The following is a 16,818-nucleotide window of genomic DNA, read 5'->3' as shown; positions in this document are numbered from 1 at the left end:
GCTGCACCACATGAGAGCCAGGCTTGTTTCCCGAGCAACGCGGCCCCCAAATGCAGCCAGAGGAGCAGGGCCGCTGAGTGATGGATGCTTCACACCCCGGCTGCATGAGCCGTGGGTCTGGAGGGCCCAGGACTCTGGTCTGCACCCCTACTTGGGGACCTTTGGTGTCCTTTGCTGTTCCTGCAGGTCCCATGCAAAGCCCTCACCCATCGCGTTTCAGGGACACCTGTCGAAACTTGTTAAGTGAGAGGTCAGTGGGTGGGGACAAAAGCAGTGCGCCGGGTCGGGAGCCGGGAAGTTGAGGACTGCAGGCCACTGTCCGCTCGGCGCCACGCCTCTCGCTGGGGTTTTCAGCTTCTGCCTCCCTCAGCAAAGGGTTCACTCCGCCTGATGTCTGAGCCTGGGGCTCCGGGCACCTCGGCTCCTGCGCCCCCCTCTCTTCTCCCACGAGCATCCATCACCTCCTCGTGATATTCACGAGGCCCTTGTAGCAAGGTCACCCTCAAGCCACCTCACTTAGACCCCGTTCCCCTTGGCACCAGCTCCTCTCCCCACCCCAGCCCAGGGGAGATGGCCGCCTTTTCTGAGCTATTTCTGAACCCGACTCAAGGTTGGCTACGCATCCAAGCAGCGGCTGCTGCCGTTCCCAGGCACACAGCTGGGAAATTCAGTCAGAGCTCTCAGAAGCCAAGAACAGTCCCGAGCCTCCCTCTGAAGCCAGGTCCCATGTGGGCTCTGGGGGCCCCAGTGCAGGGCAGTGTGTTCACGTGCTCACGTGTATGCCCACGTGCCACCTGCTTGTGCACTCTTCTATGTCTTCATTGCGTGCACCTGAACACACATGTACCTACAGTTGCATTTGGGTGAAAAGTCTCTTCCTGGCGTTGCTGTGTACACCTTCCTTTCACTTTAAGAGGCCCAGCCAACAGCTCAGCGAACCAGCGAGCCATCCCTTCTTTGCCTAAAACAGAAAGCAGCAGAGACCCGCAGTATCCAGACCAGGCCTGTGCATGCCGACGCCCACCTGAGCATGGCCCCGGGCGCTCAGCACCTCGCTCCCCCAGCATCTTGTGCCAGTTTCCTTGTTCTCGGCCTCCCTTGGCCCCTCTGTCCCTACCCCCGCCGCCGTCCCCTGCACAGTGCCAGTGACATGGCTTCTTGTCTCAGAAGCGCGGGGGCTGTTAGCCCGGCTGTCAGGTACATAAGTGATGCTCAGGCCCCGGGTTCTGCTCCCTGGGTGTCCCCGGCAGGCCTGCAGAGGCCAGCGCGTGAGGCCCCGTTTTCACGCCGCCTGACACTAAAGGCTGAGGCCCAGCCTGCCAAATCTCTGCAGACAATGAAATAACTCACCTCCCGATGAAGGGCTGGCTGTGCTGCAGGACGGGTGCCCTTCTGCCAGTTTCCTGGTTTGACGACAGCCTGGGGTAGTGGCCCAGTGTTCAGGCTTCTGGTTTGGAAGTTACCAGACTTTCCGCCTCGGGGCCTGAACACTGCCAGAGGCAGCGTCCTTGGAGGGCCGGCCCCAAGCAGCTTACAGATGCCCCCTCATTGCATCCTGCCACCCTCCACCTCACACAGCTGAAAACGCGGGCTCACAGGGGTCACAGAGCTCAGCCATGATGCTGCAGCTGACAGGTGGGGAGCCCACGAGGAGCCCAGCCTCGGCAGCTCCAGTGCCCTGCTCCGCCACCTGAAACAACCCAGTGGAGGGTCAGTGTGGTCCTTGTCTGCCGCAGGTGCTTCGCTGGGCGTCCCTGAGACCTGGGCCACGGGTTCCAACCTTGGTCAGGGACCACCTCCCAGTGTGCCTGGTGGCTCTGGAGCCAAACAAAGAGCCCCCACCCATTATAGGGGCCCAGACAAGTGCACGGCCCCAGCCAGCAAGATCTGGGTGTGCAGCCCAGTGGTCCCCCCAGATCAGCAGCAGAAAGGACCCCAGACGGCTGACCCCCGCCAGCCCAAATGGGGTTACCCCAGACGAGGGTGTGAAGCTGTCCTGACGCTCGGTTGTGTTTTCGGCCTCCGCCCTCTGTCCAGCCCAGGGGACCTTACGTTTCCTGCCTGGCTTGAAAAGAGGCCCGTGTTTATCCCAAAGAGATTTCCTGAGCTTCCCACGGGGTCTTCAGTCTGAGTAGCTCAGGTATCCTGGCCACAGACCTGACCCCAGTGCGGTGGCCCGCCCGCCCAGCCCCCACACCCCGCCGCGGGCTCTGCTCTCTGCCCCTCACCACCTCGGCCTCGGCACCCATCCCCCCAGCACTCACTTCTTCTAAGCAAAGAGATTTCTGGTGAGTCCCTGCTGTGCGCCGGGCCTGGGGACAGAGGGTAGCCTCGTGTCGAATGCACAGGCTACAGGGGAGGCCGAGCCCATCAGAACCACACAGATAAGCGTCCGGTTATAAACTCTGAGCTGGGGCGCAGGCAGGGCCAAAGGCCCCCAAAGGAGGCGTCCCTGGGGGTGAAAGCTTCAGGAGGCAGGAGGGCCGGGCCAGGGCTCCCTGAAGAAGGCACTGTGGGTACCCAGCCCGGGACCTGGCTGGCGGCGGGCGATTCCTCTTCCCCAGCTCCCTGGGACCTCCCTATAAATTCTGCTCTTCCGAATACAGACCTGGTGGGGTGGGGTGGGGGGCCTGTGTCTGAGAATCAACCTCGTGCCATGAGGGCTGAGGACCGTCGCCAAAAGGGGGAAGAGACCCCGCCTGAAGTGTCACCAGTTTGCCAGCCACCCAGAGACCCCCTGTGCCAGAAACACCTGCTTCTAAGTCTCCTTCACACACAAGGGCAGGTCCCAGCCACTTGTGAGGGGCTTCTTAGCCATGCAGACCCTCCAGTTGGGGCCAAGCCCCAGCCCAGACTGAAGGAAAGTCCAACCCAGAATTCCATGGTAACCCAAGGACCCACCCAGGAGGAATTGGGGTCAAGGGCTCTTTACATCCACCGTTGGTTATTTACCCGTTACGTAACTGTGCTCAAGGGGACTTTACTGTCAGGTTTTAACACCTGCCACGTGAGTCCACCTGTCCCTAGAGTCCTGTAAAGACAGTGCCCTGAAGTCCTCAGGTCTTGCCGGGGAGAGCTGGGCGCCCTGCACCGCGGAAGCGTCCAGGAACCCAGCATGTGTCGCTCACTTGTCCAGCACAGCCGGCCTCACGGGCCTCAGCTGGTTCCCCAGGGAGAAAATTACTGGGTGGGAATCAGCATTTTTTTCCTTAAATATTTTATAGTTTTGAGAGGTTGAAATTGCAGGAAACATATGGTGGGAAGGAGAAAACAGACCCAACTTTAGAAGTAAATGTAGGATGAGTAGGAATACTTTAGAAGTACCTGCTGGGTTATGCCTGTGGGCACGCACGCACACACACACTTTAGAAATATCCTCTGGTTGAGCTACTTTGAGGAAGATGGAGAATCATTGGTTAAAAAATGAAATCAGGCTGAAGGCCAGGCTGCTTTTTCCAGCGTCCATTTCCAGACGCAGGGACTTCTGAGCTGGGGCCGCTGGGGCTCTTCCCCAAGGGTGTATAGAAAGGAGAAAGAGCTCGGGTCCTGGAGCTGCGTGTCGGGGCCTGAGACAGTCGTCCGAGTGTCCCACATTCACCCCCAGCGCACAGTCCCACGGGGGTCAGCAGAGCCCCAGCCAGCCCCGGGCTGTCTGACCCAGGGCCCCGTGGCCCGTGGCCGGGTGAGATGGTTAAGGGCAAACCCCCAAGTCAGACATGTTCTCTTTACTCGCCAGTTTTCTCCGTGACATTCTTTTTTTTTTTTTTTAAATCGTGGTAAAACACGCCTACCATCCACTATGCCGTTTTAACCATTTGTAAGCCTCCGGTCAGTGCCTTCACCTCGCTGCGCTCCGTGGCATTACTCCTTTGAAGCTCCGCTCTGAGCTTGTCTCACATGGTGCGTCCTCCCCACCGAGACGCTCCCATTTTTGCTGCAGCAGATCAGAACCCCCCCCCACCCCACGCCGGCCGCTCGGCACCTGCTCTCGGATCTTGCCCCCGTGGCTCAATCTTGGCCTCCAAGGTGCAGATACCAGAGTGCGGCCTGGGGAGGGCATCGTGGGGAGGGCGTCGAGGAGGGTGCCCCCAGAGCCTCACTGGGGGCTCCAGCGTTTGACATTGAGCACCCTCGGCCTCATCGTGGTTGGGATCAGAAATCGACTTGTTTCCTAACTATGTTGGCTCTGATCCCCCGGTCAAACACGCTCCCTCCTCCAACTGGCCCAGGGACACAGGGGTTTTGTCCTAACTGCTGCTTTGCATGTAGAACCCACCGGCAATTCTGTTCCTCCCGGTGCTCACCCAGACTAGGTGTCACTGATAGGCCCGAGTCCGTGGTTCCCGCCAGCGCCAACCTCCACCCCCTTTATATGCCCCTGAGACAAGCAGACCACTGGGTTCTTAGCTGGCCCAACACCGCCCTGACCTGGGCGGGGGCCAGGGGGTGCATGGGGGAGGGGGGTAGGATGTCCCCAGCACCCGCTCTCGCCACTGCTTCGCGTCCACCGCTGCTCTGTGTCCCCTCCCCGTGTCACCTGTCTCTGTCCCGTTGTTAAAGGCTTTCTATGATCTGTCGCTGTGTTTCCTCTAGTCAGGAGTGGCAGGAAAGGACGCCGGCGAGTGTTCAGCCTGTCGGAGGCCGACAGTCACGGCGGCCACTGGGTTTAGTGCTTCGATCGGCAGCTGTCACGGCACCTCTGGCGCGGTCACTGCAGGCAGGTCTCCTCCGTTAGCCTCCTCGGCCCACGACACCGCGTATCCACACCGCAGGCTCCGCACGGCGGACGCCCACCCAGCCATGTCCTCGGCTGCGTTCCCTTTCTGGCCTCATCCCTGGACGAGGACTGACGCCCCTGCCCCTGTCCCCTGCATCAGCTACTCCGGGCCACACCCCGCAGCCCGCAAACGCCGTCCTTCTCGAAACACCACACCAGGCAGGGGCGGGGGGTTCGCCGGCCCCGTCCCCGCAGGGCCTCCCAGTTTAGGCCACCAGGGTTGGGTGGTAGAATTTGCAAAAAGCCACAAAGAAGTCAACAAGTTGCTTTATTTTCTTTTTCTTTTCCCCACCCCCACCCCAACTTGCTCGAAGCTAAGTGGTAGGTGGCGGCCCATTCCAGCCGGGGGCCGTCACTGCACTGGTCCGCTCGCTGATGGCTGTGGCCCCTCCATCTCCCCTCCTTGTGTTCAGAGCTCCAGCTAGTGGCCGCGGGCCGTCTGTGGGTGCCTCCGCCCTCCCTCGATGGATGCCTCTCTGAGGGTTCCCTGCCCGGCTGGGCAGCTGCCCTGGCTGGGCAGGAGCTTTGGCCTTCTCTTGCATTGGAAAGCTGTTTCCTCTGAGCTTTGCCCTCTGACCTGCTGTGCTGTGCTGTCCTTTCCTCCCCCCACCGCGACACTCAGTCCTGCCCCCCCACCCCCCACCTCAGCCTGAGCACATCGTAAATCCTCATTTTTACTAGAAACTGTCACTCACTCGACCAGGGCCCACTGAGCCCCTGCCCCAGAGCCACAGATCAGCTTCCGAGGGTGCAGCCAGGGACGCCGGGGACCTGCTGCCTTGGTGTCAGCTTGAGTGTCTCCACAGAGAGGCTGTGTATCCCTCACGCAAACCTGGAGGTGGGGCTTCCCCCCTGCAGCCTCCTCTTGTCCCCTGGGCCAGGCCCTGACCTGTGCCCTCAGAGCTCGGAAATACCAGCAGGCGAGCAAGGCCAGGGGGCTGCAGGAACCACTGCTGGTGGACGCTGGGCCAGAAACTGCCTTGGCTGGGGAATTTACCCCTGGCGAAAATCTGGCAGAGTTCCCCTTCTGCCCCTCTCGAATGCCTGCATGTATAGCTCACATCAGGAAGCGGCTTTTAGCGTAAAGTAAGTTGATAAATCCATCAATCAGTAGGGAAATAAATAGGTAGCATTGTGTGTGATGGGTAAGAGAAGGATTTTTTTTTCCTATTAAAAAAAGTGGGGGAGTTCCCTGGTGGCTCCGCAGGTTAAGGACCCAACATTGTTGTTGCTGTGGTGCAGGTTCAATCCCTGGCCCCAGAGCTTCCGCATGCCACAGGTGCAGCCCCCAAAAAAGAAAACGGGAAGAGGCTATTTTAAAGAGGAAAATCGACCCTATTAATGAAGTTGTTGGTTCTTTTTCCTAAAGAAGAAACGAGTTTTGGGGAGTTCCTGTCATGACGCAATGGAAACGAATCTAACTAGGAACCATGAGGTTTCGGGTTCGATCCCTGGTCTCGCTCAGTGGGTTAAGGATCTGGCGTTGCTGTGGCTGTGGTGTAGGCCAGCAGCTGTAGCTCTGATTCGACCCCTAACCTGGGAACCTCCATATGCCATGCGTGTGGCCCTAAAAAGACAAAAGACCAAAAAAAAAAAAAAGAAGAAGAAACGAGTTTTATGTGACACTCACCGTAGGTGGATTGGTCTGCTTTTCATACATGGGACGTCAACTTTCCCCGCACCGTTGACCATTCACATCACCCTAAACTCCCTTAGGGATCAGGGAGAGGGACTGGCCAGCCTTTCAGGGTATCCGCGTGCAAATGTGGCCTTGAGCAAAGAGGGAATTCGCACAGAGAGGCCCGGAGAGAAAACTCAAGGAAGTGCTCGAAGCTCTGTCTCCAGGTGGCACAGAAGTGCCTTTCGGAGAGTCAGTCGCTTCTGAACTGCCCAGCCGGCAGCTCCGCTGGCACACGGGGCCTTCTGTTCACACGTCCCAGGACGCACTCGTGTGAAGCGAGGTGAGGCCACGGGGCATGGAGCCCAGGCATTGAAACCAGCCCGTAGCCACAAAGCGCCCTCCCTGAGTGGAGCAAGTTCTCAAAATTCAGAGAAACCAGAACACGTGTGGAGTGTTTACTCAGCGTTTCTGGGCTCAGGTCACACCTCAGATCATTTTTTCCACGAGTGCCCACCCATGTCCCTCGGTCCCTCCCCAGGTGAGAGAACAGACCCAAAGCTCCATGCCGTGGTTTTCTCTGGGCCTTATTTCTCTTTAAAGAAAGGAAAGAGGAGTTCCCATGAGGTTGCAGGTTCGATCCCTGGCCTCACTCAGTGGGTTAAGGATCTGGCATTGCCCTGAGCTGTGGTGTAGGTTGCAGACGCGGCTCGGATCCCGAGTTGCCGTGGCTGTGGTGCACGCCGGCGGCTACAGGTCCGATTCGACCCCTAGCCTGGGAACTTCCATATGCCATAACCTACAAAGAAACAAAAAAAGAAAGGAAAGAAAAAGGAAGAAAAAGGCAGATCCTGGGACCATTCAGAGCTCCCCACACCCGGGAGTCCCATGGAAGCTGCCACGTGTCCCGTGGGAAACCTGATCTGTGGCTTGAGCTCTCTCTCCAGGCTGGAGGTCCTCTTCCTCTCCTTCATCCCGCTCTGTACGCCCTTCCGTTTTATTTTGCTCTTGGTTTTTCCATCCTTTTGCTCTGTGTTCAGTTTGCGGTTCTGTTTTGTTTTGGCTTAACTTAAAAAAAAAAAAATACTAACTTAAATAGAATCCCTTTGAACCAAAAAACCCGCCATCATGGCAGGGCCCTGAGTGCTTTCAGACTCCGTCCCCGCAGGGTCGTCAGCGCCTTGTCAACCCCAAGGTCTGTAACCGAGATTTGCTTTCCAAGCGAAATGCCCGTGGTCTTCTTTCCGTGTTTTCAAATCACTGGCATGTGTATCCTGGACCTGTATGGTGTTTCCCACGATGAACCCCAGTTGCAGCCGGCATCTCTGTCCAGGCCACCTCGTCTTTGGAAAGCAAATAGGCCATTTGTCCAAAATCTAATCAAGGATTTTGGAAAAGAAACGGCCACTCTCCGAATAGCTGCATGAGTCTGAGCCTTCCCCCTGCCGTGGTTTCTCTCTGTGGGGACCCAGGATGGGAACAGCCTGGGTGATCCCAGCCCCTTTCGGGGTGCAACCTCACCTCTTGGAGGAGGAGCAGGTCACAAGACCACAGTCCAAGGTCTTGTTTGGGTTTTGCAAAGCCAAAAATTCTATAGAATTTTTTGTTTTAATATTGCAGTGAATTCCCTCTTGGGTTACTGTTACCAAACCTAAACACAGACTCTGGGCACGGCCTGAGGTGATACGTACACCCAGGCCTGTTCCCTCCCTGAGCCTGGATTCATCACCAGGCGGGCAGATCAGGCACCGAGCCGTCTCCGGGCACCCAAGGCTGGGTGTCCAGGTTTTGCACAAGCCCCTGCTGCTTCCTTGTATCATGAGTCAGGGTAACCCTGGGCCCTGACAGATTCCCCCAGGCCTGGGGAGGCCTGGATTTTCCAGCTTCTGTCTCCCCAGCACGAGGAAGTGGAGGCCAGCTGTTCCCCAGCCCCATCACCTCCCACCCAGACCTCCTGGGGCTTTGGCTCAGGACAGGAGCAGAGGGTGCCAGCAGCAGCCGGCCTTCTCGGAGCTGAGAGTCCCTTCGTTTTTTTCTTCGCCCCCCACCCCCACCCCCACCCCCCAGATGAACTCCCGACTGCAGAACAGCCTCAGCCTAACCTTCCCGACCAGTTGGTGATCGTCAGTGAAACAGAAGCAGACACCAGGCCCAGCAAGAGCCTGGCGAAGAGCGTGGACGCAGAGCCAGTCAGCCTGTCCCCCAGCCTCATCCCCGCCCAGCAGCCCACCATCTCCCTGCTCTGCGAGGACACTGCCGACACGCTGAGTGTGGAGTCGCTGACCCTCGTCCCGCCCGTCGACCCCTGCAGCCTCCGCACCCTCGCTGGCATCCCCCCGCCACCCACACCAGCCGTGGCAGACACAGGGGCCCCAGGCGAGGGGACCGCGCCCCAGGAGCCAGCGGGCCCGGCCGAGCACTGAGCTGGCCTCCCTCTGTGTGTGGGCCCCGCTGGCAGGGACCCAGTGCAGCCGACGTGAGGGTTCTGCGCAGACCCAGTAAACCGGCTCCTGCCATCCTTGCCCCTTCGCCTCTTAGAATCCCCCTGTCACTTCGCACCTCTTTGAGCGCAGGCTGGGGCCTGCAGAGACTCCCCTGGAGAACCCAGGTGGCCGAGGCGGCTGCCTCGGGGAAGAAGTTGGGCTCCTGGCCTCAGAGCCCTCGGCCCGGGGTGGCAGGACCCACCAGCAACACCCAGCACTCGCGTCGTCGGCCAGCCCCTCCCCAGCCTCGGAGGCCCTCTGCCGCCACCCCCAGTGTGTCCAGAAGAGCGGACATGGTCACTTTGTAGAAATGTGTAGAAAAGCAAACTTCGATAAACATCTCCTTTGGATATTTATTCCTGCTTTTGGCAGCAGATGAAAAGCATCTATGTAAAAAGCATCTATTTAAAAACAAAAGTTCAAAAAAAAAAATCCTCCACCCTAAGGTTTGATGTCGTGTTAAAAGCGTAATATTACCGTTCCGGTCGCATTTTCATTTTCCCTTGACCTTCCCAGGGTTCGGGTTTCGAGTTCGCGGTTGGGCTTTCTCCGTTTTCTTCAGGGAGTCTTATTTCTTAATTACTCTCTAAATCTGCAAGCCTGCAGAACGACAAAAGTCCCTTCCTGGAAAGTTTAGAGTATTTCTTAAACAAAAACACAGGAGAGACACGTATTCTCAGGTACACCCAGAGCCAAGGGGCCGAAAGTTTCTCTGCCTTGGTAGCCCCCGGGGGGGCTGGCGTTACCTAAAAGGTCTTTCCACGAAAGGGGACAGCGCCGTCACCTCCCCGCCCAGGACCGGTCCTCATCTCTCTGGACTAAAACCAAACAGGACGGTTTTCCAGCCTCACCTTGGCTTGTTACCACAAGTTTGTCTAAGGAAGGACCACTTGGGCCTGGGCAGATTCCAGCCCCGGTGGCCATGATGGAAAAACAAAGTCATGGAAACCACCTTCCGCGTATGTCACCTGCCGCTCGACTGTGTGGGTGCCTGCGTGCCGGGAACCCCAAGAACCAGGCCCGCCCCCCGCCCCCGCTAACAGCCAGGGTGTGATACCCAAGCTCACAGCGTCGCCCTGGGAGCTTGGAGGTCGGCCCCCTTCCTCTCCGCCACTACTGTGAAGATGCAAGCTCGTTTTTTTAGCGCAAAGCCCCAGTTCCTGCTCCATGTGGGGCTGGGTGTGTGCAGGCCAGTTCGCCACTGAATCCGGTAAAGCTCCAAAGACGTCCTTTCTACCCAGCCAGGCACAGCCAAGCAGCCCTCCCTTCCCGGGCCAGTGCCCAGATCTTCCACACCTTGCCCCCCGACGTCCCACAGGCGTGTCAACACCCACTGTGTCAGTCCGCTGGGCCGGGCCGGCCCAGGCCAGACGTCCACCTCCCGAAGGAAGCACGCAGGCCGCACAGGGGAGGGGATGGTGCCAGCAAGGATGGGTCTCCAGCCTTCAGAGGCCCTCCGGGAGCTGTGCCTGGCCAGGGACCCTGTCAAGGGAGGCCAAGCCGTGGCCTTCCTTCATCGAGGGCGCTGGGGAAAGACAGGCAGCCGGGGACGGAGCAGGGGAGAAGGGACGCGTAGTCAGGGATGGCGGTCCCACACCCCTCGGCAGCCTCTGGTTCTGCTTGGACACGGGTGGGCTAGCCACTCACTCCTGGTTCTGAACCGACTCTGGAGCAGCAGACGTGAGAGGAGGCCGGCAGCGCCATTGGTGCAGGCGGACGCTCCCCCGGACCACCCACCTGCTGTCCGAAATCCAGGGGCTTCGTGGCTGCTGAGCTCTACGGGAGAAAGGTCTCAGGCGGGGGGGACGGCACCCCCAGGAGGGCCCAAGGCAGCGTCACCCCGGCCGGGAGAGCTGAAGGCAGCCGAGCCCCCGTGGGCTGCTGCCTCGGAGGTGCCAGTCGAGCCAAGCGCCTGCCCCACCTCAGGCCAAGAGCGGGCCTCTCCCAGCTGGCAGCGAGGTCTCGGCTCTGTCGTCAGGAGCACCCTGAACACCTAACAGCGGGGGCACGTTCCGAGGGGCCTGGCTGGCCTGTGTGCGTGGCGTCTCAGGTTGGGCAGAGGAGTCGAGCCGGGATCACGGGTCCCAAACTTGGATCTCTGGGGTCAGTCTCGGTAGGCCCGTCCAGCCCGTCACCTCCACGGCCCTGCAGAGACCCTCCCGAAGTCCACATCAGGTGCCTGGGGGTTGGCCACACGAACCCCTAAGCGTCAGCTTTGACGTTGCTGTGGGGACTCAAGCCAATCAGGATGCCCCTCCCTCAAAGTCAGGCTGAGGCCGGGAACCCCCAAGGAGGGTCTTCCTGCCCCAGCAGGCCCTCAACGCCACCCTCCCCGCGTCGGGCCTGCCCTGCTCGGTGCTCCCTGCAGAAGGCAGCCCCACTGAAGCACCTGCGCTGCAGGCGGCCGGGGGCGAGCCAAGAAACCCACCTCTGTAGAGACACACTAGATTTCTCCAAGGTCTCAAGAGGCACCGTCAAGAGGGGCACGGAGTGAGCTGATTCTCATCTTTTCTAGATGCAATAACTATGTAATGGTTAACGTAGCCAGGATGACATTGAGCATCTGCTGTGAGGGTTTCTCATTCCTCTGAGCTGAAAATACGTACATGATTCTTGTCCCCAGGAGGAGCAGGGTTGGGAAACCTCGTGTTTCTGGGCTGCAGGACCGTTGCAGGGAAGTACCTGCTCTCGCCAGCATGACTCATGCTTCGTGGGTACTGAACACGAGGGTGGAAATGAAAACTGGAACTTCCTTGTAAATTTGAACTTGGCAATAAAAGAGAAAACGTTACCGAGAATGTGGCTGCTGCTCCGTGGTTCCGTGTTGGGAAGGCCACGGCCGGCCAGAGGGGAAGGTTCTCGCTGTCTGAGCCCTCGGCTGGCACAGCTGCTTGCCCCACCCCGCCCCCGGCCAGGTGTCTCCTGAAAGGGAGGTGGGCCTGGAGGGGGCAGCAGGTGCTCTGTGGTCCGAGCTTCGCTCCCTCAGCTGCTGGGCTTGCTCAGCCTCCGGGCCCCCAGCTGGGGAGCCCGGCACGTTCCAGCCCTGCCTCGCCGGCGGCCCGGGAGCCCCTGTGGTGGATGTGCCGCTGAGCCCTGGAGGCAGGAGGCTCCCCACGGAGGGCAGTCGGGCGGAGGTGCGCCCGGGCCGGGCACCTTCCAGAGCACACCGACGTGCAGCAACACACAGAGGCGTGAGCCCTGGGACTCCCTGGACACGAGCTCACGAATTCTTCCGAAAACCTCTGACGCTCCAGCTCAAACCTGGCCCAGAAACAGCCGGACCTCCTGGACCTTGAGGTAAAACCCTGAGGCGCCACGTGGAAGCGGGGTGCCCCATTCGTGCCAAGGGTTGAGGGGACAGTGGTGGAAGATGGGGGCTGCCAGCAGGGCTCCCTTCCCCATCGGGCCCGGGGGTACCTCCGAGCTGTTCCTCAGAGGCTGCTCACCAGGTCCAGGGCTGCAAAGGGGTCTGCAGGTGGGGCTTGGACCCCGCTCTGCTCCGGGGCCTGTTGGGACCTGGCGCTGGGCCAGCGTTGGCCTGCAGCCTCACCAGCACATGGACACTCCTGTGTTGTGACAACTTAGGTCTGAAAAAAGAACTTGCTGGAAGGATGGAAGACAGGCCTCGGGGAAGGTGCCACCAGGGACAGCAGCTGGCAGGGGCCTGGCTCCCTCCCCAGCCCAGGGCTCCTTTCAGAGGGTCTCAGAGCCTCGCTGGGCCACCTGAGGGCCCAGCCCCCGTGGGGGACAGGTCTCGGGAGCCGGGGGCAGGGGGCAGACACCTGCAAGTGTTCTCCTGCAGCACCACTGCCCCACCACCACCTGCTCATGAATGAGGAAATAGGCCCAGCGGGCTCTGAGACTGTCCCAGGGGCCCAAGGCACAGCCCAGGCCTGGCTTTGTGCTGCCTCGAGCTGTTGGGCCAAGCGTCCCAGGCTGTTTACAGGAAGGAGGGGAAGCAGCAGTGCTGGGATGCGAATGGGTGTGGGAGTCACCTGGACCACTGTCCATAGTCGGGCATCATGCGCCATCGCAGACCTGGTCGTGAGAACCCCAGATGGGGTCCAGCAAAGGCCCCTTGCCCCGTGTGGTGCAGAGGGTGCTCAGCCGACTCCAGCCTTTTCCTCCTCGGCCTCCCAGCTCTTGGGGAAATGCCGGCAGGTGGAGTCTGGAGCCAGACTCTGCCACTCATGTGGCGAAAGCCAGGTCCCCTCAGGTGCTTGGGTTTCCTGTCTGCAAGGTGGGATGGGGACTGGTGGCCTCGTGGGTTTTTAGGAAGGGGGAGCAGTGCAGGTGCGGTGCTCAGCTCAGGCCTGGGGGCCTGGGCCCCTTGGTATGAGACCCTCAGTGGCCTCTTGGTATGAGACCCTCAGTGGCAGTTTCCACCACTCCCCTTCCCTGGAATGGCCTGTGGCCTGTTTGGTGGCCTTGGGCCAGTCACGTGCCTCTCCTAGTCCACGGTTCTTTGTAAGGCAGGCTGGGGCGCGCACCCCCACCCCCCGACCCATGGGTTTGGCGGCTTCACCCAGACCATGTGTGCCCTCTGGCTGGAGGGGGCCCAAATGTTCCCAGGAGTCGGCCTGGGGGTCTGCCTGGGGGAGGCGCCCGGCAGGCCTGGCCAACCTCCCCTGACAGCACCTTACCTGTAAGGTGGAAGGCAGGTGAGGGTGGCAGGCAGCAGCCTGGCATCCTGCATGGGGACAGCTGCTTCCCAGCGGCCGCCTGCTGGAAACCCCCTCCCCTCTGCGTCCTGCCTCCTCGCGGCCCTTCAGGGAGGTGGGAAAAAACCCTCAATTTCTGAAGCCCTTTTCTCCAAAGGAAGATGGTTTGAATCATCAAACCGGGAACAGGAGGCAGAGCTTCCTGGGAACTTACTGTGTGCATTTGGGGCAGTTTGAGGCCGTCCCTGCCCCTGACAGGCCCCTGGGGCTCCACTGCTGGAGCCACTGCCACCCTGGACGTCTGCGCCCTTAGCCCAGCTCTGGCCCCGCTGGCGATCCTGGGCCACAGGCCATCCAACCCAGTCTGGCTTCCCTAGGGACCACTAGCGGGTGCTCACCTGAACACCCCACGCTTAACACCTGAACCGCTACTGCCTTGACTCGACTTACCTTTGCAGATTCAACACATTTAAAAGGGAGACTTGGGGGTTGAGACGTTGTCACTGCCGTGGCTTGGGTCGCTGCTGTGGTGCAGGTTCAATCACCGGCCCGGGAACTTCTCCATTCCACAGACTAGGCCAACCAAAGGAAAAAAAAAAAAAAATAGGGATTCCCTATTGTGGCTCAGAGGTAATGAACTCGACTAGTATCCATGAAGATGCTGGTTCGATCCCTGGCCTCGCTCAGTGGGTTAAGGATCTGGCGTTGCCGTGAGCTGTGGCATAGGTCACAGATGCAGCTCAGATCTGGCATTGCTGTGGCTGTCATGCAGGCCGGCAGCTGTAGCTCCGATTTGACCCCTAGCCTGGGAACCTCCATATGCTGTGAGTGCGACCCTTAAAAAAAGACGGACCCACAGACAGGCGACCAGAAAGAAAGAAAAAGAAAGAAAAGGGAGACTTTGCCTCTGGAAACAGAAAACCAGTACCACCTGTTGTATTAGTTTCCTAGGGCCGCTAAGGTCATGTATGGAAAACCGGGTGATTTAAAACCACAGAAAATGATCCTCAGTGCTGGAGGCCAGAGGTCTGAAACCAAGGGGTCGGCTGAGTTGGTTCCCACCTTCTCAGGAGGCTCCAAGGAAGAGTCTGCCCCCGGCCTCCTGCCCACAAGCCTTGGCGCCCCTTGGCTTCCGGCCGCATCACTCCAGTCTCTGCCTCCATCCTCACACGGCCTCTTTCTCTCTGTGCCTCCGATCTCCGCTTTCTCTTTTAAGACACCAGACAGTGGCTTGTGGATCCACTCTGATCCTAACTGAGGTCCCCTGGTGACCCTTTACTTCATTACATGTGCAAAGACCCTATTTCCTAATAAAGTCACACTCCCAGGTCCTGGGCTTGGGATGTAGACATATCTTTGTTTTCGGGGGGTGGGAGGGGTCACCATTCAACCCACTATACTCACCAGACATTAAAGATACCTTGAAAATAAACACAATAAAAGAAAAAGCACGTCCCATCACCTGCCATGGGCTCTGGGCCCAAGGCCTACCCCCTCTCCGTGCAAAAGGGACACCAGCTGGTATCAGAGCTGTTAGACCCTAACCAAGACTCTCTCTTTGATGGCATCAGAGGGCTGACCAAAGAGAAGCAGCAGCTCACGCTGGGATTCAGTGATTTAAGCCTGTGGCCCGTACCCCTTACAGTCATCTCAGGACCACCAGATGGAAGGTGCTGTGTGGCATCATGGGTGGTACCCACAGTGGAGTGTTCTGTTTTTGGCCTCCTCCAGCCGTCTCACCTGCGGGCAAGGATTGTGTCTTGTCTGACTCAGTCTCCCCAGGGGTGGGTACAGGGTGTGGCGTGCGGGGGTGGGGGGGGCTCTCTGTGAATGTGTTGGAAGGATGGGTGGATAGATGGAGGATGGACAGGTGGGGCCATTCTTAGACACAGCCGCGAATTCCCAAAGCCTGAATTCCATCAGGATGTCTACGCCCGTGACCTTGACCTTCAGCCTCACCCTGTTTGTCTTCATTCTGGCTTTTTCCAGGCCTTCCCAAGGCCAGCCAGAGACCTTTGAAAGAAGCTTGCAGGGCCAGGATGACAAGGACAGGAGAATTGGAGGGCCACCATCAGAAGTCCTGTGTCCCCCAGCCCTCCCCAGGTGTCTGAGCTGACACAGGCACCGCTCGTTATCTCCATGGCCACTGACACCCCGCAAAGCACAGGCCGGGCTTCAGAGCGGGCTGCCCGGGTGCCAGCTCCCGCATTGTTACCCCTCGGCCACGTGACCTTGAGCATAAACCCAGGGCCTGCCTGGCAGGGCCTTGGCTGTGTAGACAAAGTGGGGACAGGTAAGCACACAGCACCCAGCCCAGCATCGAGCCGCAGCCCAGCTGGAGTCAAGGAGGGGCTTCGGAAAATACCCGTCACATGCGTGCATCTCAGATACTGAGGGCCAGCATCTCTGGGCTGGGCTGAGCCGTGGAATTTTTTGAGACCCCCAGGTGGGGGTGACTCTGAGGGGTGAGAAGCAGCCCTGGCTGCCCCCCTGCCCTCATGGCAGTCACAGCCTGGGAGGCCCAAGCTCTTGCCCGGGACATGCCCTCTGCCCCTGCCTGCCTTCTCCTGTCACCTCCCCATCTCCAGGCCCCCAGCCACCTCTTGTCCTCTGGCCACACTTGTCCCCTTCTAGAGGCTGTTCTGAAGTGGGTCCCTGCTTGCTTCTGTCGTGCCCACATGTCACACCTCAGGTCAGTTCTGTTTCTTTCTTTGAGGCAGCTCAAATCCTACTGTTTTAGTTTGGGGAGCCCTGAGAGCAGAGATGAGGTGGTGGGTGCTGCTGGTGTATGGGGGGTGTGATCACAGGAAACAGAGTGGGACCAAGGAAGTGAGACAGACGAGGTGTCGGGGGAGAGCTGGAGCCGTGACTGGTCGTGGGTGGCGTGCAGAGTGATCGTTCTTGACCCCAGGGTCCCTCGCCCAGTGGGCGCCCCCCCATCTGCCCACCGGCCCTTTCTCCCCACTGCTGCTCCCGAGCCCCCTCCCCATGAAGGAGCAGAAGCATCCCAGCTGCTGCCCTTGGGAGACCCGGGGCCTCCGTCTCTGTCATTCTGCCTCCTCCAGGCGGCACCAACCAAAGTCACTGACGGTCAAAAATGAGGACCTGCCACTGGAATGTTCTCTGACCGGGGGCTAGAGACTAATGCCCACGGGCAGTGGGCCCCTTTCAGCTCATGGTGGGCAGCCAGCTTCCTGGACAAAGCACAGACCAAGAACCTCATCTGCACCCTCCTTCTGGGACATTCGAGAGGGGCCTGAACTCCCTGCGGCCTGTTCT

General features: G+C 59.4%; 1 protein-coding gene across 24 annotated transcripts in view; it reads left to right on the top strand.

The window, feature by feature from the left end:
• The window catches only part of CLEC16A (C-type lectin domain containing 16A), a 220,317-nt gene extending 208,641 nt beyond the window's left edge, over positions 1–11,676 (top strand). For 7 of the 24 annotated variants that reach the window (XM_021086621.2, XM_021086618.2, XM_021086616.2 and 4 more), the window contains one exon: positions 8,463–11,676. In XM_021086621.2, coding sequence (XP_020942280.2) covers positions 8,463–8,818 — 356 coding nt within the window. In that variant the 3' untranslated portion in view covers positions 8,819–11,676. Of the gene's footprint in view, positions 1–4,593; positions 4,718–7,169 lie in introns of all 24 variants that reach the window. The other 17 variants (XM_085017563.1, XM_085017562.1, XM_085017561.1 and 14 more) reach the window with 5 other exon arrangements.
• Positions 11,677–16,818: the final 5,142 nt, after the last annotated feature.

The sequence above is a fragment of the Sus scrofa genome, chromosome 3, assembly GCF_054392235.1.
Source record: "Sus scrofa isolate SSC_HxYL_T2T_F1_AM1 chromosome 3, Sscrofa_HxYL_maternal_Yorkshire_Landrace_v2.0, whole genome shotgun sequence".
Classification (NCBI taxonomy): domain Eukaryota; kingdom Metazoa; phylum Chordata; class Mammalia; order Artiodactyla; family Suidae; genus Sus; species Sus scrofa.
Note: the sequence above shows the minus strand (reverse complement) of the source record. Positions and strands in the feature narration are given on the sequence as shown.